General features: G+C 43.8%; 1 protein-coding gene across 2 annotated transcripts in view; it reads right to left on the bottom strand.

Annotated features, from left to right (window-relative positions):
- Positions 1–23,812, bottom strand: part of LIN7B (lin-7 cell polarity scaffold B) — a 71,095-nt gene extending 47,283 nt beyond the window's left edge. The window contains exons 1-2 of one of the 2 annotated variants that reach the window (XM_085616265.1): positions 23,442–23,812; positions 965–1,027 (exon numbers count right to left, since the gene is read on the bottom strand). In XM_085616265.1, the coding sequence (XP_085472391.1) occupies positions 965–1,027; positions 23,442–23,478 (100 nt within the window). In that variant the 5' untranslated portion in view covers positions 23,479–23,812. The remainder of the gene's footprint in view (positions 1–964; positions 1,028–23,441) is intronic. The other variant, XM_085616266.1, reaches the window with a different exon arrangement.
- Between the last annotated feature and the right edge of the window lie 261 nt (positions 23,813–24,073).

The raw sequence follows: 24,073 nt of genomic DNA on the forward strand, positions 1-24,073 counted from the left end.
GCATTGTCAATCTCTCATTCTAAGAACAAAAGTGGGTTTTTTGTTCGAACACATCACTTTCCATGTGTTCACAACAATAACATTGAGCAACATCTTGTTTAAAAGTATATATGTTATTTCATTTTTTTAATGTTATTTAGGAGAGTATACATTGTATACAGAACAAAGAGTTTAAAGCCTCAGGTCACAATCGAAGCTGCAGAAAGTAAAGGGTGCACATTACAACACTGTTTACCTTCTGTTTTGGCCAGGTGTTGCAAGGGGCAACCCCTAAAAGATGATCATGGATTGCCCTGCTATGGGACACTCTTTCAAGCTGCAACCACAACACTCTCTCAACCAAAACGTCCTTGAAGCCTGGAAAAAACTCCACCCGTGCAACTCATGAGATGCTCTGGGAGCCTTTGGAAAACAGCTCAACTCATGTTTGCAACTTGGGTGGAGACAAAATTGGCCCCTTTATTACTGAGTTACCCTTGTGCAGGCTACGGGGTAAACAGCCCAAATCCCTGCAGTTATGTGCAGGCTTCCCTGCCAAGTGTATTCATGAGATGTCCCTGTAGCCTGGAGGTATCCTACTTCCCCCTGGAGCCCTTGCAGCCTGGGAGGAGGCAACCCACCTGCTGCTTTCATGAAAAGCCCCTGAAGCGCATGGCCGGGCACCCCACTCAGTGCATTTATAAGATGCCCAGCACCCAGTGAGAAACAGATCCCCCTGTACTTCTGATGTGTTGCTGCAGCGTAGGGGGAAATAAACATGTCAGCTGTTTTTTTCAGTGGTAGAAACAGTGTGTTATACATTGCTTTATGCATTGGTTTGCTCTGTAGCCTAGGTATGGAATCTCATGTGCCTGTGGGATTCTTGCCATTGTTTTGCATTAATCTATGATATGACAGTTTCTCTGGCCAGTTTGGGATATGGTCACGACTGCTATGAGCTACAGTAAACTGAAGAAAATCATACCTGCGTTAAGAGGTTTCTTTGCCATTTGCGTCAATTTTGGCGACGAGCTGGTCAGGCGAGTTCCTGTGGCGGAGAGAGTGACAGGAGCAGTGAGCAGTTGTGTGACCACAGCGAATCCACATAAAGGTTGTGTTGGATAGGAAGTTCACCCTGGAAGTGACACTAGTGTGCACAGGTGTCACGGGTAAAGTCATTACTGCGGTCTAAAAGCGGCAAGTACTTTTGATATCATTTAAGTCAGCGCGATAAGCTTAAAGCGAGCATCTTTCTGGCTCTTGACATCACGCACACGGCGTGTGTACCCCCAGCTAGCCATATTAAGGAAGGAGCATTCAGCCGCTCTAGCTGTTCGGCGTACTTCACGCAAGCACGCGCAACATGGCGGCCATCTTTCTGGCTTCTGGGTGCATGGTGTGTGTACTCTCTGATGCCCATCTAAAGGAAGGAGCATTCACCCGCTCTAGTCATTCGGCGTACTTCACGCAAGGATGCACAACGTAGTGGCCATCTTTCTTGCTCTCGTGTAATCTGTGGCTTCAGAGCTCATGGTAACGGTGATGCGCACATCTTTTTGGGTGTAAAGGGTACAACTTCCAGATTGCCCTTCAGCTACAGTGCATCCTACAGCACGGTGAGATTACGGTACACACGTAAGAGCATATTTACTAGCGTGTTCTTGTACGTTGACACGTACACCTTTTGGCTATAACATTTGAGTTTCAGAGATATAAGAGCACGTTTTCATGGTGACACGCACACCCCTGCAATGGAAAGCGTGTACTACAACGAAAATTAAACAGTGACACACACACTTTCAACTTGGCATAATACTTATCCTCATGTTTCTTTTGGATTTCTTGTTTCAGGTTATACAAATTATATTCGACACTCGCACACAACAAGTGTGTTTCCTGCACTATATAGCCTACATTCATTTACTATAATGGCAATGTCTCCGTTGGCAATTATAACACCACTGTGCCATAGCAAGGTGAGCCTCCTATTCCTTGGGAAGATTGGTTGCCAATGTTTGAAAACTACTTGGTGGCTCTTGATGATCTTGATTTTTCTGCAGCACGCAAAAAAAGCCTTACTGTTAAGTACTTTGGGGGAGTAAGGGCAGCGTATTCTCAAATATTTGCCACAAGCTATAGGTGTCAACGGTCAGTCCATACGTAATGAATATGAAGAAGCCAAACGACGATTAGAAATTAGATTTGAAAAGGAAGAAAATCTAGTCGTGACCAGGTCTAAGTTTTACACACAACATCAAACCAAAGAAGAGTCCATTGAAGAGTTTGTAGCTAGACTCAGAGAGCTATTAACCAAGTGTAAATTTGGTACCATGACAGATGAGTTGGTTAGGGATCAACTAATAGTCCAGTGTTTTAGCAAGAAAATACATGAAAGATTGTGGGCAGCAAAAAATCCGTCCCTAAAGGATGCTATTGATATTGTTAAGGTGGTGGAACAATCTACTTTTTACATGAAAGAAATGGAAAAGAAAAATAACATTGCAGGAAATCATGGAACATCGGAGGTTGGAGCAACGTTGATCTCTGAAGGGACATCTGTTTTAGCTGTAAGATCCCAAATTTTTTATTGGAAAAATAATACTCAAAGTAGTAGTCAAACAAAGCAAAGTAATAAAATGTGCACTAAGTGTGGAAGCTCAAGACACTCTAGTGAGGCAAAATATTGTTGGGCTAACATCAAAGAAGTCGGAAATGTGGACGTGTAGGGCATTTTGCTCAAATGTGTAGCTCAATGGGTCAAGGGAAGGTTTGTACTGTATTGCCAGAGATTCCAAAGTGTGCTCAAGAATATGATAGGATTTTGTGTGTGTAAGAGAATAGTGATTGTAACGACAAGAGGATAAATCGACCTAAAGCCGTGTTTGAGATAGATGGGCGTAATATACAACTAATGATGGATTTAGGGTCGATGTACACCATTATTCCTCGGAGTTTGTTTGATGGTGAGTGGCATAACAGAGAGTTGTGTCCTAAAGACATTTCCCCTGGGGGCTCCCAGGGTGAATCAATTGATATTTTAGGATATGTGTATGACAATATCAAATTCAAGGATAGGAGAATTCAAGGGAAAGTGTACGAGGCAGATGAAGGTTCAACTATTTTGGGTTGGATACACCAATACGATCTGCACATCATTATAAACCTGAGGGCTCCCTTACAGATCATGGTGGTGGATGATGAGCCCATTGATAATATCTTGAAGAGTGTGGAGCAAATTTTCAGCGATGCATTGGGAGAATTAAAGGGGCATGCCCACAAGACCGAGTTGAGAGATGGGGGAATTCCCATACAACATACAGTCAGGAAAGTCCCAGTAGTGGCACATGATGAAGTCAAAAACTCCTTCAAGAGATGTTAGACCAGGGTATTATAGAACCTGAGGAAGTGTCTAGGTGGATGAGATGTCTCAGATGAGATGGTGAGGTTTTTAAGAGAATGTGGGATTTCACAACACCTTACCTCCTTTTATAATCCTCAGGGAAATGGCATTGTGGTAAGGGCCAATAGGATGGTGAAGGGTGTTATCCAAATGGCTGCTGAGAGTGGAGAGTGTGTAGAGAAACAAGTTCAAGAAATACTTTGGGCATATTGCAATACTGTCCAAGAAGCTACCTCAATGTCTTATTTTGAGATAATGAGGGAGAGGTTTCCTGGTTCTAAGATGGTTGCAGCATGGTTGAAAGAGGAGGTTAGACGTAATAAACTTGGCAGGGGAGGTAGTGTGCATATTACCGAGTGTGTGAGCCATAATTTGAAGGGGGTTGATTGGGTCAAGGTCAGGTCGGGCTGGTTTGGGAAAGGGTTGTGTAAATTCAGAGGTCCCTATAAAATCAAACATGTGTATGACTTCAATGTGTTGCTTGAGAATGTTGAGAGGTGGAATCGCCGAAGAGGGGCATTGTAGCAGGAGGGGGGTGAGTGTAGATGTGAGGACCATTACAAAAGTAGTGGTTTTATGTTACTGAGTGATGCAGGGACGTAACACAGGCCACCGCAGCCCCCGCGGTGAGGGGGGGCTCCCAAGCTCCATGGGGCCCCCTCAGCACAGCACTCTGGCTGCAGAGCTCCTGATTGAGCCCGGAGGGGGCCCCTCCACGTGCCTTGCAGGGAGGCCCCCTCGAGTTTCGTTACACCAGTGAAGTGATGGTGAGTGTGTTAAGACCAGTCCTGTTTCCTGACACCCAAGGTTGTGAAGGTGAGAGCTGGATGGGTAGGGATTATTGTCCCTCTGCCAGTATGAGTTTTCCAGGTGGACTTTCGGGTGTTCAAGAGTCTGCTGGTGGGAAGAGATGTTCTAGGGTGTGCAAGCAACCCACCTTTTTAAAGGATTATGTACAATCTATTGTTTGATTTATGTGAGTTGTTAAATATGTTTTTTTTTCATTTCTCCTTTTTGTATTGCCGTGGTCTTTGGTGTCTTTAGGAGGAAAGGGGATGTGTTATAAATTGCTTTATGCATTGGTTTGCCCTGTATCCTAGGTATGGAATCTCATGTATCTGTGGGATGATTCTTGCTATTGTTGTGCGTGATTCTATGATGATATGACAGTTGCTCTGGCCAGCTTGGGATGTGGTCACGGCTGCAGTGAGGTACAGTAAAACTGAAGAAAATCATACCTGCGTTAAAAGCTTTTCAATTTACGGCACAGTGCCACCCTTTATTCGAACAATGGTGCTTTCATGCTGTCGATATTTAACTTTTATGTGTAGGACTATGCAGTGTCAATTCCCAGACAAGCACAGCTGAGCTATTCTGCTAAAAGGCCTGTTGTTTAGTATTGCATTAATGTTTATTCTAGCATTTCTATAGCACTTTCCTACTTCTTATTGAAGTGAAGTCCCAGTATGATCCTTAAATAGCCGAGCTGCTAGTTACACTTTCTTCCTGGGCATGGAGTGGGGAAAGGTGTTAGTTTTTTGTGTCATCTATTAGTGTTCAGTTTGGTGTCATGTATGAAGCCCGAGTAGTGTGCTCCAGAATGTGTACACCGGCATGAGGCCAAATGCAACAGGAGCGTGAGGGGTAGATTCCCAACCTATACATACCTGTATGATTTGTAACCCGCTCTATCCAGGTTTTAGGAACATTAAAGTATTTAGTGATAATCTGGATTCAAGGTGGCTTTTCATGATCCTTATCCTCTGTTGGTGGGGGCTCAAAGCTAGCGTGTCTGGAAGAGCTCCTACGACAGGGGGTTTGGTGGGGTTTCACCCAAGCATGAAAGAAGCCAAACCACTGGAGGCCCTATTAAGCCATGTGAAAGACTACATGCAGGGTCCACCCAGAGCCGAAAGGAGCCCAAACCCTTAGTGACAGTCTTAACCCACTGGCAAGTCCACCCAAGCGCAATGGAATAGTGTTACGCCTCTGGTGATGTAATATGTGGTGACTGCCCAGGAACAATGGAGGCCCAAAACTCTCGGAGGTATTGTTAAGTCACTAATAAAAATACGTATAGAGTCCACCCAGGAGAAATAAGGACCCAACCCTTTAAGTAACAGTAAAACACTAAGGGCTGAATTATGAGTCTGGCGGTTCATGGAATGCCAGACTCGTGGGGACGAGATGGTGTCAGTCTCCTGACCGACCTATTACAATTAAGGTGGTTGGAACGCTATGGCCCCACCGCAGTCGCCCGGTAACTGACGTTCCCTGGTGGTGTTGTGGCAGTCAGAAGGCTGCAATATGCTTGGCAGGATGCCACGGGTTCCAGGCGGTTCCTCCTCCATGAAAACCGTGGTGGAAATGGAACAAAGAGGGCCCTACAGGGCCCCCTTGTGCCTCTGCGCCATGGGTTACATGCAGGGGGGGGGCACAACATGTGCCCCCTTGGGTGTAGGAACTGTTTTTGGCTTTCCCATTGCAGTGCCCATTTACATGACAAGGTCCACAAAAGCCCATCAGACACAAGACATCCTTGTAATCTGGTGGGCGGCCCTAAGTGGAGACCTCCCAGGCACACTGGAGACCCAAATCACTGGAGGCATTGTCAAGCCACCAGTAGAAATGTTACATAGAACCCGATCTCTGCAGCGATTGTTAAGCCATCAGTAAAACATGCCACCCTATAGCAATTGAGTCTCAAATCTCTGTTAAGCCACCAGTTAAAATGTTATGTAGGATCCATCCCCATCCAGGAGTGCAAGAGTCGGAATCCCAGGAGACATTCTTAAGCCATGAGTAATATTTTATGTGCCAACATATTTTAAACAAGTTAAAACAAACAATCCCTTGGACGCCAGTACATATAATACCACCAACCCCCCTGCTAGGTTGGAATGTAACTAATTTAACCCCCACTCTATTCAAATACCAACCTATATAAACACACAAATCATCAACAGACTCATTAAATTATAAAAATACAAAGCATTTTTATTTCATCATTAATGTCACAATAAAAACCATCTAATTCCTTTTCTAAAATCTCACTAACATATATCTCCTACTTCATAGGACAGTTATATTGTTTTGTGGAGCATTGGGAATTGTAGTAAGCTTGGTAAGGTTCAATAATATGATACCTCTGAACTGTGTAGCGTGTGTGTACTTTGTTATGTCACAAGTGTTCTGAAGGAATCTGAAATTGTTTACAAAGGTGTAAGAAAGCAGCTTAGCATAGTTGCTGTATTCCTAAGAGCTTGGTACAAACCAATAGAAACCTGACAATGCCATGTTTGTTATGTGTTGTAGACATATGGCTTTATGTTGGGTGGGTCCTGCCAGTACTCAGCACCAGCAGTAATTAAAAACAAACATTGAAAGGATTTTCGCCAGGGCTCTACATATATTCCTTACAATTACAAGCAAAAACACTGACTTCTTTCTCTAAAGGGTGTTCAAAAACCTATATGGCAATCCAAGTTAGTGAAACAATCCCTGTAGCATTTCATGATTTACTTCATGTGCTATGTATATGTGTGCCTAGTTCCCAGGAGTATTTCCTTTTTCAGATGGGCTTCTGGAGTTTTGTTCTTAATGTGATATATATGAGTTTTGAATACAGCACACTGCACACTGAGTCACCTCTAGTGCCCTGAATACTAGTTTAGGTGTTATTTATCAAGGACAAGGATGTCTTTGACATCAATAGGGCAGCTAGCAAATTTGATGACTGGATTAGGTCATCAGTAGACCAGCTAGCTCCGGTAATAACTAAGTAAATTCGAAGAAGCCATGCGTCTGCACCCTGGTATAATGCAGATCTCAGAATTATCAAATCCAAATGTAGGTGTTTTGAACGGTTATGGAGGACATATTATAGTAAGGAACGCAAAGTGGCCTATAATCTAGTCCTGGAGGAATACAAGGAAGCTATCAAAAAAGCTAAGACTGTATTTTTTACAATAAAAACAGACGCGGCCAAAAACTCCTCTAAGGAGCTTTTTAAAACAGTTACAGTTCTATCTAAACAGCAGCAGGATAACCTATTTACACTTGATCAAAATTTTTGTGAAAAGATTGCTACCTTCTTTCAAACCAAAGTACAGACAGTTTATAATGAGCTAATTAACCCCTTCAGCGCGGCGTGGATTACCGCGCTGTGCTAAAGGGTTCTTGCGCGAGCGGGGCCGTGACGGAGTGGTTCCGTCACCCGCACAGCGCGACCGACGCGCGTGACGGAACCACTCCGTCACGCGCATCGAAGGGGTTAAGACGTTAGCCAATTCCATTGAAAACAATTAAAATATTACAGAGGCAAATCCAACCCGCAGTAGCTTGTCTAGGTTCTCTACTCTAAGAAAAGAGAAAGTTAATGATCTGTTATTATTGACCAAGTTAGGTTCCCCTACTACCCATGTCCTCCGGCCATTTTGCATCTGGTCGCTGAAAAAATCTGTGCACATTTGACCCCTCTCTCAAACGAGGTTATCAGTTCTGGGACTTTCCCGCAGTCATGGAAAAAGGCATGTATTAGGCCTATCCTGAAGAAACCCGCATTGGATCCCACTGAGGTGAAACACTATAGTCCAATATCATGTCTACTAATACCATCTAAAATCCTAGCAAAATCAATTAAAATGGAACTCACAGACTACTTAGATTGCAACAATCTCTTAGATTCCACCCAACATGGCTTCAGATCTCGCCATTGCACGCAGTCAGCCCTGATAATGGCCGCAGAGGAGATCCGGAGACAGCTGGATGGGGGGGGGGGGAGAGGGGGGGTGAAGAGCAGCCCTTATCCTGCTTGACCTATCAGCAGCATTTGATACCATTAACCATGCAGTACTGATGCAGCGGCTGAAGGCAATAGGTATCAAAGAGACAGCCTTAACCCTACTCTCATCTTTCATGGCATCCAGGGAGCAGATGATTTATTGGGATAATCTCAAATCAGAAAAATTCTGTCTCCCTTGTGGAGTACCACAGGGCTCAGCTTTATCACCAACGTTTTTCAATATATATGTCTCCCCCTTGGCTAAAATAATCAAAGATCACGGTCTTACGGTGATCTCATACGCGGACGATACCCAGATAGTTGTATTTGTCATGAAGAGGGGGGACACCACAGCCGTCGGCTTTCATAATTGTCTAAATTCCGTTATGTCCTGGATGAATTTGAACTTTCTCAAGCTTAATACTGAGAAAACTGAGGTTATGGAGTTTGGGCAGGGTCCATCTGTATGGAGCCAATTGTGGTGGCCATCTGAGGAAGGTAACTGCTCCGTTTCATCCACCAAGGCAAGAAATCTTGGAATAATATTTGACAACAAAGTAAGTTTTGCAAAACAGACCAACCATCTAACCTCCTTCTGCTTCTTTACATTGAAAATTCTGCAGAAAATCTTGCCATTTATTCCACTGAGCCTCAGGAAAACGGTAATAGGAGTTAATGTCCTTTCGAAAATAGAGTATGGTAATGCATTATCCTTGGGACTTGACAAAGGCCAGACTGCCAAACTACAGTCCTTGCAGAATGCGGAAGCGCAAGTTCTACTTGATAATCCCAAATATCACTCCACTTCCGCTAGCATCAGGCAGCTTTATTGGCTCCCAATCCAACAGTGAGTAGAATTCAAAGCTCTCTGTCTTGTGCATAAGGTGCTGTACGGTAGGGGAGCCACAGACATTCAGAAACTATTCTCCTGGTACTCCCCGCGGCGTAATCTTTGATCAACCAACACAGGACTAGTACAGGCTCCCAAAAGTCAAAAAGCCAGATGGGGAGGCAAAAGCCTCTCTCACCGAGCAGCCAAATTGTGGAACAAGCTACCAACCACTACTAGGCTACAGTCTAACAGGCTTCTCTTTAGAAAATTGGTGAAGACCTGGCTTTTTCCCCCGCAATCAACCTCGGTTGAGCCTGAGCAACGGCAACAAGTCACTCCTAGCGCCAAGACGCCTCTGCAATCGCGCGCTTTTATAAATATATCACTCACTCAATCATTTATCGCATGTGATAAACAACTATATCATGGGGAACATTACTTATTGGTTGCAATAAATAACACCTATTATGATTCGTGGGGAATAACATGCAGATGTTTGTGTTTAACGCAAAATCTGCATGGTACGGTAAATACCATATGATATTCAACTATTCAATTTCGGCAGGTTTGAGCTGCTGAAATTTAAGAAACAGTTGAGGTCCGATAATTAGCGGATATGTTAAACACCTACTAACTCATCATTTCGACCAATAGGGGTTTATGCATGAGTCAGAATATACCGACCACACAGGTGTCTGGGTGTGGATGAGTGCCGATGACAAGACATGATTGAGAGCTCTGAAGATGAAGCCGAAGAAGTGCACGTTTTTCGCAGTCTCTTTAAAAAATGTGGTCTAACTACATGCTCATCCATTGCTTGGCATCTCTGCAGAGTGCACAGAGCAGTGGTCCCATATGTACTAGGATGAGTTTAGTGTGTCCGGGCAAGAGTCTGGATTTTTTATGGTTGATTATGATAAAATATCCAATTGATGCAAGTATATCAAGCGATACTGGTGAGAAGTTTGTGCTTTTATTTGTTTATCAGAAAAGAGCAAGGATGGCACAGCCAACACGTGTTTCGCCCTCTAACCGGCCATCAGGCCTAGGGCTTCTTCAGGGCTGAGCAGAGATAGAGTAGCCATAAGAGTTCATAGCACCCAGTCAAGTGGATCATATAGTTAGTATATGAGGGTGTGTTAGGTGGGAATAGAGGTGGAGGGGTGAGGAAGTAAACAAGTTGTTAAAGGAGACCAGTGAAAACGGAAGGAAGGAGGGAAGAGAACAGAGTTAGAATATGAGAGAAGGGCAAGGGTTGTTTCCGAAAAAGAAGGTGTAGTTGCAAGGAGAAGTATATGTGTGGGTTAATACAGGATAGATATTATGTGGGGGTCAACGTTAGTGATTGGGGTGGTCGAGCAAGGAGCGGTTAGGTTGTGCGGAAAGAGGGGGAATGTGATAACGGTATTTGGATCATTTAGATGGTGAGGGAGAGAGATAGAATAGAAAGTAAGAAAAGGGGTAGGTTGGCATTAGTGGAGGAACATTACATACATTTAGGACATTTGCATGATTATTTATGTTTAGTCAAATGCAAACAGAATGACAAGTGTGATAATGGAAGGTAAATAAATTACGAGGTTTTGGATAACAACAAGTAACGGTGGCGCGCGTATGCAAAAGGACATTCAGAGCAAATAGCGATTGACAATGTACATGTTTGTAAAGATTTCATAATAACAATAATTATGACAGCGTTTGTGTCCAGGACAGGAGTGGGATAGAGATCCGTTCGTAACATGCATGTTTGTAACACCATCAAGGTCACGAAGGCATTATTTCAATTTACAGATTCAAGCGGACATTCAAGATCACAAATGAGGAGAGAGCATGTCATACAAGAAGTCGGGTATTAATAGTTAATAGTTAAGGTACAATTCGTGATGGTAAAGCAATGACATGGTCGAGAGACGTCAAAAACAGGATATGTAAAATCAGATGTAAGATGGTAGAAACACAGTATATAATTACAGAATTATTTGGAGTTCAGCGTCAAGGCGGTCCGGTCAGGTATGAAGGGAAGAGAGAGAGGTTGACTTTAGTCACATTATTAGGAGGTGGCGTCAATAAAAGTGAGGCGGTGACAAGGGCGGGCCGCGGGTCGAATGTGTCCTTCGTTTAAGAACAAGGTGATTTGAAAGATGCAGTATCATGCAGGTATTAATCATTAATGATCTTGTGATATCTTTAGAAATAATCGAGACAGTAGTCATGGGCATTGTGGCAATATTGTGGAGTGTGGCTAGTTCAAGGTGTCAAGAGGTGCTCATACGCGCTAGACTCAGGTAAAAGTGTAGGAATCGTTCGTGAATGCCAACCGTAGCGTGATACTGGTGTTTCATTTAAAAGTGTGTCGAAATTGTGAAACGTACAGATGCGCTCGGCGTATTGGGTGAGCAAGGCCATGTGAGGTGCTCAAAAAGATCGAGGTTCCCTTACCGGGAGGTCAGGTAATGGGATATCAGAATGATTGTAAGGGTTTGTCAACCCGAAGATTCTAGAGGGAAATCAAAACAAAGCAGAACAATTGAAGTGCGGGTAAAAAGGCCGACGTCAATTGGGACAATACGGGGGTGGTCTGGTAGCTCTTACCTATTGTCTTGGCTAATGCCAGGTGCCGAAGGGTTTCTCAGATCGTGGCGCGATGTGAAGCCGGTAGGATTGTGCGCAGATAAGGTGATCGTGTGTAAAGACTTCCGGGTGAACTGGAAGTGACGGTGAACTAACGATTGGCGCCATATTGGAGCGGGGTGTTTGGAGAGGAGCAATTGGCCAATTAGCAAGTAGGACGAGAAGGGCGGTTGCCATTTTGGATTGGGGAGAGGAAATAGGTAAAAAAACATAACGAATGAACATTTGCATGAAAGCGCGTTGATGAAACAACAGCAGTATTACATCAATTATTTTGTAGATGTAGGCATTCCTGGATGTTCTGTATTATAAAGAGAGGTAAAAAAGGGATTTAAAGCTTGCAAACGAGTATTCGGTTTTACAAGGTAGCTTGGAGTTATTAGCTCTGAGATTTCCGATGCAATATCTGTCAGTGGGGAATTGCTGCGTATTCTCTGGTAGTAAAGACGGTGCACATCTTGTGGAGGGTTTTATTAGGAAAGGCACAGAGGTGAAGTCTTGGGGCTCAGAGGTGCAGATGGACCAATACGCGAGGGAAGGAGAAGCAGTTAGTCATCTCCTAACCAAACATGCATTTCCGCATCTTTATTGAGTCCCAAAGTTGTGGTTTTGTAGTTCAGGATGAGTTCACTCTCGCGTCTTCGTAGTTTCAGTTCACGATTTCCCCCTCGTTTGGTTTGGTGTATAATTTCCAATCCAAAGAATTGAAAGTCCTTTTTGTGGGGATGAGTGCCATCAAAATGTTCAGTGAGTGGGTGACCGGTAGAATGTTTGTGGATGTTGCGGTAGTGTTCCTGAATCCTGATCCGTAGTGGTCTGATTGTGCTGCCAATGTATGGAAGGTTGCAGGGGCAGATTATCACGTATATACAGAATTTGCTATTGCAATCAATCCATTCCTTTATGGTGAATTCCCTTCCTTGTGTTATAGGTATTCTTTTGGTTTTGCTGCAGCTTAGTTTGCAGATGCTGCAATTTTTGCATGTGTGGAATCCTGGCGGTCTGTCTAGGAACGTAGTGACTGTGTTGCGTTTGTCTTCAAATTCCGATTTACAGAGCATGTCCTTTAGGTTTGGTGCACGTCTGAATGTGATTTCCGGGTATGTTTTGAGGTCTTGACTAATGTTAGGTGTTTGTTTTAATAGATGCCAATGTTTTTTGAGGCTTTGTCTGATTTGATGATGGCCAATATTATAGTCAGTAATGAAGCGTAGTGCTGAATCTTCCTTTTTTTCTGCTTTTTCTTCAGTGTTTTTCCTGAGCATCTGTTTCCTCTCCACTTTGGCCACTGAGGTCAGTGTATTCTGCAGCATTGAGTGGTCATATCCTCGTTGTGTGAGTCTAGATATGACTTCCTCGCCTTTTGTTTTAAAGACGTCGTCCTCACTGCAATTTCTGCGTGTTCTCAGCAGTTCACCTTTAGGAATGTTCCTTATGTTATGTCGTGGGTGGAAGCTGTCAGCGCGTAGAATGGAATTGGCCGCTGTTTCCTTCCGATATAGTTTGCTTTGTAGGGTATTATTTTTGACATAGAGTGTAACATCAAGAAAGTTGATCTCTTTTTTAGAGAAGGTATGAGTTGTTTTAATTCCCCAGGGGTTTTTGTCTAGTAGTTTCAGGAACCTGTTGAGCGATGTTTCATCTCCTTGCCAGATGCATAGGATGTCATCTATGTACCGTCGCCACATTATGATGTGGGGTGTGAATTCTGAAAATTCTGGGTCCCATAGCCAGAATTTCTCCACGTGACTCATTAGGATACAGGCGTACGGCGGCGCAAATTTGGCTCCCATGGCCGTACCGCGTGTTTGCCGGTATATCTTTCCATTGAAGCTAAAGACATTGTTATTTAGGCAGAAGTTCAGCATTTCCAGGGTCATTTTGTTACTTTCAAGTAGGTTTGCCGATTGTGTCCATAGTGAGGATTGTACTGCATTCAGTCCGTCTTTATGTTGGATAGATGTGTACAGGCTTACGATGTCTATGCAGACCAATATGAAGTCTGGTTCCCAGGCGATGTCTTGAAGTTTATCCAGGATGTCTTTTGTATCCTGGATGAAGGATGGTATTTCCTTCATCAGTCCTTGTAGTTTCCTATCAACATATTCACCTAGTCTAGAGCATGGTGAATTTATACCTGCTATGATAGGTCTTCCTGGAGGGGGGTGAATTCCCTTGTGAATCTTAGGGAGGAGGTATAGGGTGGGCATAGTAGGGTACGGAATATATAGGAAAGATTTTTCCGATTGTGATATGAGTCCTGATGTGTACCATTTGTCCAGCATAGTGCTGATTGATGTGAGTATATCTTTTGTTGGATCTTTGGTGAGGTGTTCATAGCAGGATTTGTCGGCAAGTTGTTGGTTCGCTTCATGGATGTAGTCATCAATATGTAGTGTAACCGGGTTTCCACCTTTGTCTGCCTCCTTGATGATTAGATCTTTTCTTTCTTTAAGGTTTGTAATGGCCTTCCTCTCCTCTTGTGTGATGTTTTTTGGGAGGTATTTAGATTTTTTTCGGTATTTGGTGTACTCATGTTCCAGATCATGTGTGACTGCTAGATGAAAAGCATCAATGCTATTACCTGCGGGTAATTGCGGTAGGAAGGTAGACTTTTTAGTGAGTCTACTGTCAATTGTGAGGTTCGTGTCAATTCCAAGTTCGAGTGCCGTTCTGGTCAATGTATCACGATCGTCGTCTGCCTCACTGAGATTGGTCAGTAGGTCCACATGTTCTAGTTCTTGAATTGATAGATCAGACGTGATAGTTGTTATGGTGGGCTCAGGCCTCGTATATTGATCTGCAAAGAACACCTTGAGTTTCAATCTGCGAATGAATTTAAACAGATCTATCTGTGTTTTGGTAAGATTCCATGGGGCCGTGGGGCAAAAAGATAGTCCTTTATTCAGAATATTTGCTTCCTGGTTAGATAGTTGAATATGTGATAGATTCTTGACTAGGTTTAGTGGTGTTATGTCCTTCTTTCCATCTCCTTTTTTCTGGATCTCGTAGTCACCCCTATTGTTGGTGTCTGTTGGCGTCCAAATTGTTGGGAACCTCCCATGGTTGAAGTATTTGTGGTGTTTGATGTTTTGATACCTAGTCGATAACGTAGTACCTCCTCTAAAAAATTTACCTTGCATCTTGAGTTCTCTCCCTCTGGTACTGGCGCTGGTGAGTCAATATCAGAGCTGGTGGTTCCTCCAGACGGTTCTTCCACGGTCTCGGTGTTGGATGTATCCTGAGGTTTAGCGTCGTATTTCTTAGCGAAGGTATACACTCTTCCAAATTGGTAATCCAGATGGTCCCTTCTAAATTTGCGATTTTTTCTTTTAATGATATCTTCTTCAAATTCGTCTATTATTGAGTTAAGTATCTCGTAGTTCTTCTTTGTAAGATCTCCCCAGTTCGAATCTTCTATGTGTTTGCTGAGATTGTCCACTTCAGTTTTGGCAAGGTTGTATTCTTCTTGGGAATGATCGATTAATTGTCTAATCATATTATTAGAGCATTCCTTGAGGTTCTCTTCCCATTTGCTTATGTATTGGGGGTTAGTGGAGTCAGATGGGGGGAAGATAAGTATTCTAAGTCCCCGTGGAATTCGATCTGCTTCAAGATATTTTTTGAGGGATTCTGCTTCCCACCATTTGCTTGTTTCTCTCTTGACTGCACGTTCCAAGTTCTGGAAAGTACTTCGTGCAGATGTTGGATTGGATTTAGAGTTTGTGCTTCTATTGGTTACTGGTTCACTGGAAAAGGTTTCTTCGACCCTTGTTGATCGTTGTGCTCTTCGATCTTGGCAGAAAGCCATGAGGTCAGAGTTAGATTCTTAGTTCTTAGTATTTGCAGAGGAGTTGTCTTTCCTTATGAAGTCCGTTGTTAGATTCTGGCTTGCTGATTTTTCGGGAATGTGACCTTAGGGTTTGTTGCGTTTTAGGTGAGGGGAAAAAGATCCACATCCCTTACTCATCATATAATAAGCGTGTATTTTCTTCTTATTTTTCTGGCCCAGAGACAGGGGGAGAAACCCCTATCCCCCTAAAATGAAGTAGGATGAGTTTAGTGTGTCCGGGCAAGAGTCTGGATTTTTTATGGTTGATTATGATAAAATATCCAATTGATGCAAGTATATCAAGCGATACTGGTGAGAAGTTTGTGCTTTTATTTGTTTATCAGAAAAGAGCAAGGATGGCACAGCCAACACGTGTTTCGCCCTCTAACCGGCCATCAGGCCTAGGGCTTCTTCAGGGCTGAGCAGAGATAGAGTAGCCATAAGAGTTCATAGCACCCAGTCAAGTGGATCATATAGTTAGTATATGAGGGTGTGTTAGGTGGGAATAGAGGTGGAGGGGTGAGGAAGTAAACAAGTTGTTAAAGGAGACCAGTGAAAACGGAAGGAAGGAGGGAAGAGAACAGAGTTAGAATATGAGAGAAGGGCAAGGGTTGTTTCCGAAAAAGAAGGTGTAGTTGCAAGGAGAAGTATATGTGTGGGTTAATACAGGATAGATATTATGTGGGGGTCAACGTTAGTGATTGGGGTGGTCGAGCAAGGAGCGGTTAGGTTGTGCGGAAAGAGGGGGAATGTGATAACGGTATTTGGATCATTTAGATGGTGAGGGAGAGAGATAGAATAGAAAGTAAGAAAAGGGGTAGGTTGGCATTAGTGGAGGAACATTACATACATTTAGGACATTTGCATGATTATTTATGTTTAGTCAAATGCAAACAGAATGACAAGTGTGATAATGGAAGGTAAATAAATTACGAGGTTTTGGATAACAACAAGTAACGGTGGCGCGCGTATGCAAAAGGACATTCAGAGCAAATAGCGATTGACAATGTACATGTTTGTAAAGATTTCATAATAACAATAATTATGACAGCGTTTGTGTCCAGGACAGGAGTGGGATAGAGATCCGTTCGTAACATGCATGTTTGTAACACCATCAAGGTCACGAAGGCATTATTTCAATTTACAGATTCAAGCGGACATTCAAGATCACAAATGAGGAGAGAGCATGTCATACAAGAAGTCGGGTATTAATAGTTAATAGTTAAGGTACAATTCGTGATGGTAAAGCAATGACATGGTCGAGAGACGTCAAAAACAGGATATGTAAAATCAGATGTAAGATGGTAGAAACACAGTATATAATTACAGAATTATTTGGAGTTCAGCGTCAAGGCGGTCCGGTCAGGTATGAAGGGAAGAGAGAGAGGTTGACTTTAGTCACATTATTAGGAGGTGGCGTCAATAAAAGTGAGGCGGTGACAAGGGCGGGCCGCGGGTCGAATGTGTCCTTCGTTTAAGAACAAGGTGATTTGAAAGATGCAGTATCATGCAGGTATTAATCATTAATGATCTTGTGATATCTTTAGAAATAATCGAGACAGTAGTCATGGGCATTGTGGCAATATTGTGGAGTGTGGCTAGTTCAAGGTGTCAAGAGGTGCTCATACGCGCTAGACTCAGGTAAAAGTGTAGGAATCGTTCGTGAATGCCAACCGTAGCGTGATACTGGTGTTTCATTTAAAAGTGTGTCGAAATTGTGAAACGTACAGATGCGCTCGGCGTATTGGGTGAGCAAGGCCATGTGAGGTGCTCAAAAAGATCGAGGTTCCCTTACCGGGAGGTCAGGTAATGGGATATCAGAATGATTGTAAGGGTTTGTCAACCCGAAGATTCTAGAGGGAAATCAAAACAAAGCAGAACAATTGAAGTGCGGGTAAAAAGGCCGACGTCAATTGGGACAATACGGGGGTGGTCTGGTAGCTCTTACCTATTGTCTTGGCTAATGCCAGGTGCCGAAGGGTTTCTCAGATCGTGGCGCGATGTGAAGCCGGTAGGATTGTGCGCAGATAAGGTGATCGTGTGTAAAGACTTCCGGGTGAACTGGAAGTGACGGTGAACTAACGATTGGCGCCATATTGGAGCGGGGTGTTTGGAGAGGAGCAATTGGCCAATTAGCAAGTAGGACGAGAAGGGCGGTTGCCATTTTGGATTGGGGAGAGGAAATAGGTAAAAAAACATAACGAATGAACATTTGCATGAAAGCGCGTTGATGAAACAACAGCAGTATTACATCAATTATTTTGTAGATGTAGGCATTCCTGGATGTTCTGTATTATAAAGAGAGGTAAAAAAGGGATTTAAAGCTTGCAAACGAGTATTCGGTTTTACAAGGTAGCTTGGAGTTATTAGCTCTGAGATTTCCGATGCAATATCTGTCAGTGGGGAATTGCTGCGTATTCTCTGGTAGTAAAGACGGTGCACATCTTGTGGAGGGTTTTATTAGGAAAGGCACAGAGGTGAAGTCTTGGGGCTCAGAGGTGCAGATGGACCAATACGCGAGGGAAGGAGAAGCAGTTAGTCATCTCCTAACCAAACATGCATTTCCGCATCTTTATTGAGTCCCAAAGTTGTGGTTTTGTAGTTCAGGATGAGTTCACTCTCGCGTCTTCGTAGTTTCAGTTCACGATTTCCCCCTCGTTTGGTTTGGTGTATAATTTCCAATCCAAAGAATTGAAAGTCCTTTTTGTGGGGATGAGTGCCATCAAAATGTTCAGTGAGTGGGTGACCGGTAGAATGTTTGTGGATGTTGCGGTAGTGTTCCTGAATCCTGATCCGTAGTGGTCTGATTGTGCTGCCAATGTATGGAAGGTTGCAGGGGCAGATTATCACGTATATACAGAATTTGCTATTGCAATCAATCCATTCCTTTATGGTGAATTCCCTTCCTTGTGTTATAGGTATTCTTTTGGTTTTGCTGCAGCTTAGTTTGCAGATGCTGCAATTTTTGCATGTGTGGAATCCTGGCGGTCTGTCTAGGAACGTAGTGACTGTGTTGCGTTTGTCTTCAAATTCCGATTTACAGAGCATGTCCTTTAGGTTTGGTGCACGTCTGAATGTGATTTCCGGGTATGTTTTGAGGTCTTGACTAATGTTAGGTGTTTGTTTTAATAGATGCCAATGTTTTTTGAGGCTTTGTCTGATTTGATGATGGCCAATATTATAGTCAGTAATGAAGCGTAGTGCTGAATCTTCCTTTTTTTCTGCTTTTTCTTCAGTGTTTTTCCTGAGCATCTGTTTCCTCTCCACTTTGGCCACTGAGGTCAGTGTATTCTGCAGCATTGAGTGGTCATATCCTCGTTGTGTGAGTCTAGATATGACTTCCTCGCCTTTTGTTTTAAAGACGACGTCATAGAAGATTCGAACTGGGGAGATCTTACAAAGAAGAACTACGAGATACTTAACTCAATAATAGACGAATTTGAAGAAGATATCATTAAAAGAAAAAATCGCAAATTTAGAAGGGACCATCTGGATTACCAATTTGGAAGAGTGTATACCTTCGCTAAGAAATACGACGCTAAACCTCAGGATACATCCAACACCGAGACCGTGGAAGAACCGTCTGGAGGAACCACCAGCTCTGATATTGACTCACCAGCGCCAGTACCAGAGGGAGAGAACTCAAGATGCAAGGTAAATTTTTTAGAGGAGGTACTACGTTATCGACTAGGTATCAAAACATCAAACACCACAAATACTTCAACCATGGGAGGTTCCCAACAATTTGGACGCCAACAGACACCAACAATAGGGGTGACTACGAGATCCAGAAAAAAGGAGATGGAAAGAAGGACATAACACCACTAAACCTAGTCAAGAATCTATCACATATTCATGTAAATCGGAATTTGAAGACAAACGCAACACAGTCACTACGTTCCTAGACAGACCGCCAGGATTCCACACATGCAAAAATTGCAGCATCTGCAAACTAAGCTGCAGCAAAACCAAAAGAATACCTATAACACAAGGAAGGGAATTCACCATAAAGGAATGGATTGATTGCAATAGCAAATTCTGTATATACGTGATAATCTGCCCCTGCAACCTTCCATACATTGGCAGCACAATCAGACCACTACGGATCAGGATTCAGGAACACTACCGCAACATCCACAAACATTCTACCGGTCACCCACTCACTGAACATTTTGATGGCACTCATCCCCACAAAAAGGACTTTCAATTCTTTGGATTGGAAATTATACACCAAACCAAACGAGGGGGAAATCGTGAACTGAAACTACGAAGACGCGAGAGTGAACTCATCCTGAACTACAAAACCACAACTTTGGGACTCAATAAAGATGCGGAAATGCATGTTTGGTTAGGAGATGACTAACTGCTTCTCCTTCCCTCGCGTATTGGTCCATCTGCACCTCTGAGCCCCAAGACTTCACCTCTGTGCCTTTCCTAATAAAACCCTCCACAAGATGTGCACCGTCTTTACTACCAGAGAATACGCAGCAATTCCCCACTGACAGATATTGCATCGGAAATCTCAGAGCTAATAACTCCAAGCTACCTTGTAAAACCGAATACTCGTTTGCAAGCTTTAAATCCCTTTTTTACCTCTCTTTATAATACAGAACATCCAGGAATGCCTACATCTACAAAATAATTGATGTAATACTGCTGTTGTTTCATCAACGCGCTTTCATGCAAATGTTCATTCGTTATGTTTTTTTACCTATTTCCTCTCCCCAATCCAAAATGGCAACCGCCCTTCTCGTCCTACTTGCTAATTGGCCAATTGCTCCTCTCCAAACACCCCGCTCCAATATGGCGCCAATCGTTAGTTCACCGTCACTTCCAGTTCACCCGGAAGTCTTTACACACGATCACCTTATCTGCGCACAATCCTACCGGCTTCACATCGCGCCACGATCTGAGAAACCCTTCGGCACCTGGCATTAGCCAAGACAATAGGTAAGAGCTACCAGACCACCCCCGTATTGTCCCAATTGACGTCGGCCTTTTTACCCGCACTTCAATTGTTCTGCTTTGTTTTGATTTCCCTCTAGAATCTTCGGGTTGACAAACCCTTACAATCATTCTGATATCCCATTACCTGACCTCCCGGTAAGGGAACCTCGATCTTTTTGAGCACCTCACATGGCCTTGCTCACCCAATACGCCGAGCGCATCTGTACGTTTCACAATTTCGACACACTTTTAAATGAAACACCAGTATCACGCTACGGTTGGCATTCACGAACGATTCCTACACTTTTACCTGAGTCTAGCGCGTATGAGCACCTCTTGACACCTTGAACTAGCCACACTCCACAATATTGCCACAATGCCCATGACTACTGTCTCGATTATTTCTAAAGATATCACAAGATCATTAATGATTAATACCTGCATGATACTGCATCTTTCAAATCACCTTGTTCTTAAACGAAGGACACATTCGACCCGCGGCCCGCCCTTGTCACCGCCTCACTTTTATTGACGCCACCTCCTAATAATGTGACTAAAGTCAACCTCTCTCTCTTCCCTTCATACCTGACCGGACCGCCTTGACGCTGAACTCCAAATAATTCTGTAATTATATACTGTGTTTCTACCATCTTACATCTGATTTTACATATCCTGTTTTTGACGTCTCTCGACCATGTCATTGCTTTACCATCACGAATTGTACCTTAACTATTAACTATTAATACCCGACTTCTTGTATGACATGCTCTCTCCTCATTTGTGATCTTGAATGTCCGCTTGAATCTGTAAATTGAAATAATGCCTTCGTGACCTTGATGGTGTTACAAACATGCATGTTACGAACGGATCTCTATCCCACTCCTGTCCTGGACACAAACGCTGTCATAATTATTGTTATTATGAAATCTTTACAAACATGTACATTGTCAATCGCTATTTGCTCTGAATGTCCTTTTGCATACGCGCGCCACCGTTACTTGTTGTTATCCAAAACCTCGTAATTTATTTACCTTCCATTATCACACTTGTCATTCTGTTTGCATTTGACTAAACATAAATAATCATGCAAATGTCCTAAATGTATGTAATGTTCCTCCACTAATGCCAACCTACCCCTTTTCTTACTTTCTATTCTATCTCTCTCCCTCACCATCTAAATGATCCAAATACCGTTATCACATTCCCCCTCTTTCCGCACAACCTAACCGCTCCTTGCTCGACCACCCCAATCACTAACGTTGACCCCCACATAATATCTATCCTGTATTAACCCACACATATACTTCTCCTTGCAACTACACCTTCTTTTTCGGAAACAACCCTTGCCCTTCTCTCATATTCTAACTCTGTTCTCTTCCCTCCTTCCTTCCGTTTTCACTGGTCTCCTTTAACAACTTGTTTACTTCCTCACCCCTCCACCTCTATTCCCACCTAACACACCCTCATATACTAACTATATGATCCACTTGACTGGGTGCTATGAACTCTTATGGCTACTCTATCTCTGCTCAGCCCTGAAGAAGCCCTAGGCCTGATGGCCGGTTAGAGGGCGAAACACGTGTTGGCTGTGCCATCCTTGCTCTTTTCTGATAAACAAATAAAAGCACAAACTTCTCACCAGTATCGCTTGATATACTTGCATCAATTGGATATTTTATCATAATCAACCATAAAAAATCCAGACTCTTGCCCGGACACACTAAACTCATCCTACTTCATTTTAGGGGGATAGGGGTTTCTCCCCCTGTCTCTGGGCCAGAAAAATAAGAAGAAAATACACGCTTATTATATGATGAGTAAGGGATGTGGATCTTTTTCCCCTCACCTAAAACGCAACGTCCCATATGTACTAATTGTAATATCTATTTTATGGAAAAGTGTGTGAAGGAGGTACCCAGATGTGGAAAGATAGTTATTCTCAAATGGAAAAAAATGTAGAGTGCATTTGAGAGAAGGGATGGTGAAGTGGAGGGGAGGGGACGAAAGGAAATGCATGCATGATGCAACAGTGATGCAGTGGAAGGAGGTGAAGCAGGAGACATGCGGATGAAGGAACTTCAGAAAGATGGCTGGAGAAAAGTACCTAACACAGAGAGCGATATTATAACGGAAAGTGATGTGAAGAGAAGAAGAATATTGAATAAAAATACTGATACTGAAGAAAAAACCAATGACAAAAGATATGTTTGTTGTAGCGTTTGATTTTCGGATGCACCAGCAGAAAACACCGATGCGTTTCCTAAATACTGTTCAGGTCGCAGACTTTGTCAAGCACATCGTTCTAGTTCACGTTTTAGGCCAGGCCCATAACTACGCAGACCAAGGCTCTTGTAAACAGTTGCTACGTGTGCTTCTTTGGACACGCCCCTCCAATATCTTTTCCATTCCACTTAAAAACACTGTGTAGACCCCACAACTATATTCTGGGTTCCACGTCTCCTTTTGTGGAGAATCTCTCACCTGCATTGTGCATCCCTCCCCTCCGTCAATAAGATTATCTAAAGAGGCGTTGTAACATTGGAGCACAACAGCTCCCCTACCTGTGGAACATAGTTCCCCATCGCTATATTGTAAGGATGCAGCACCTCCTTCCTTTAGGACACAGACATTTACCACATACAGTGAGTAATGCGCCTCAGCCCTGTAGAGGATAGACGTAACTATCCAGATGCTGAAATGTTGCTGCTTCCGTTACACCTCTGCCCCCCAGCCACAGAATGGAACATTCCAGTTTGAGGGGCACACCTGATAAACACTACTCACAGACGGTGCCCCCTCATAGGCCCTGCCACGGACAGATGGTGTGATCTGTGAATGACGCCATCCATACACCTGTCCCTTGCATCTTTCATCACCTCCAAGCCCTGGTTAGAGGCACCTCAAGGAACAAGGGTGGTGAGAAGAGCAATTCCCGCACATGTCGTCGTCCATTCATTCACCCATTCGCTCTGCCGCACCCCTCTCCCCCTCCCCGACGTACACCCACACCCTGCGACGCGACCGTGCACGGGCTCACCCCTCTCCAGACCCAGGGGCTCCGCCAAGGCTGCCATGTTCGTTCCAGCGGGATCACGTGCCCCGGTCGTGGATCGGTGGGAGTGCCAGGGTGAGGTGGTGTAAAGGGAGGGACGCTGCTAGGGCGGACGGAATGAGCGAGGCGGAGGCAGGTGTTCCTAGGAAGGTGGGAGGAAAAATGGACCACGCGTGTGAGGGCGGGGGGGAGGGGTGGCTACACTCGGAGGGCAGGTAGATGCTGTATCTTCACTACAGGGGCAGGCTTCGTTGAGGGTAAAAGAGATGATGCAGAAGGGAGGGGCAGAACTCGAGGAGGGTGGAGGGCTGCTGCAGAGGGAGGCGCAGTGCGGGCGGTAGACGCGCAGGGTGGAGACGCTACAAGAAGGCTTAGGATGGACAGTCTGCAGAATGGAAGGACAGGCCGCAGATGAGGGGAGGAGGGGTGGGGATGCTGCAGGGATGCTGCGGGAATGAAGGGCGGGGCTGGGATGTAGTTGGACTTCGGGAGTGGGGCTTGAGACAGTGCAGACAGTACTTGCATTATGCCATGTGATGAGACAGGGGACATTCTGCTGCAGGAGATGTACATGGGCTCAGGACCGAGGTTGGAAAGAGCTGCATGATTTAGATTTA

Source organism: Triturus cristatus, chromosome 7 (assembly GCF_964204655.1).
Source record: "Triturus cristatus chromosome 7, aTriCri1.1, whole genome shotgun sequence".
In the NCBI taxonomy this organism is placed as follows: Eukaryota; Metazoa; Chordata; class Amphibia; order Caudata; family Salamandridae; genus Triturus; species Triturus cristatus.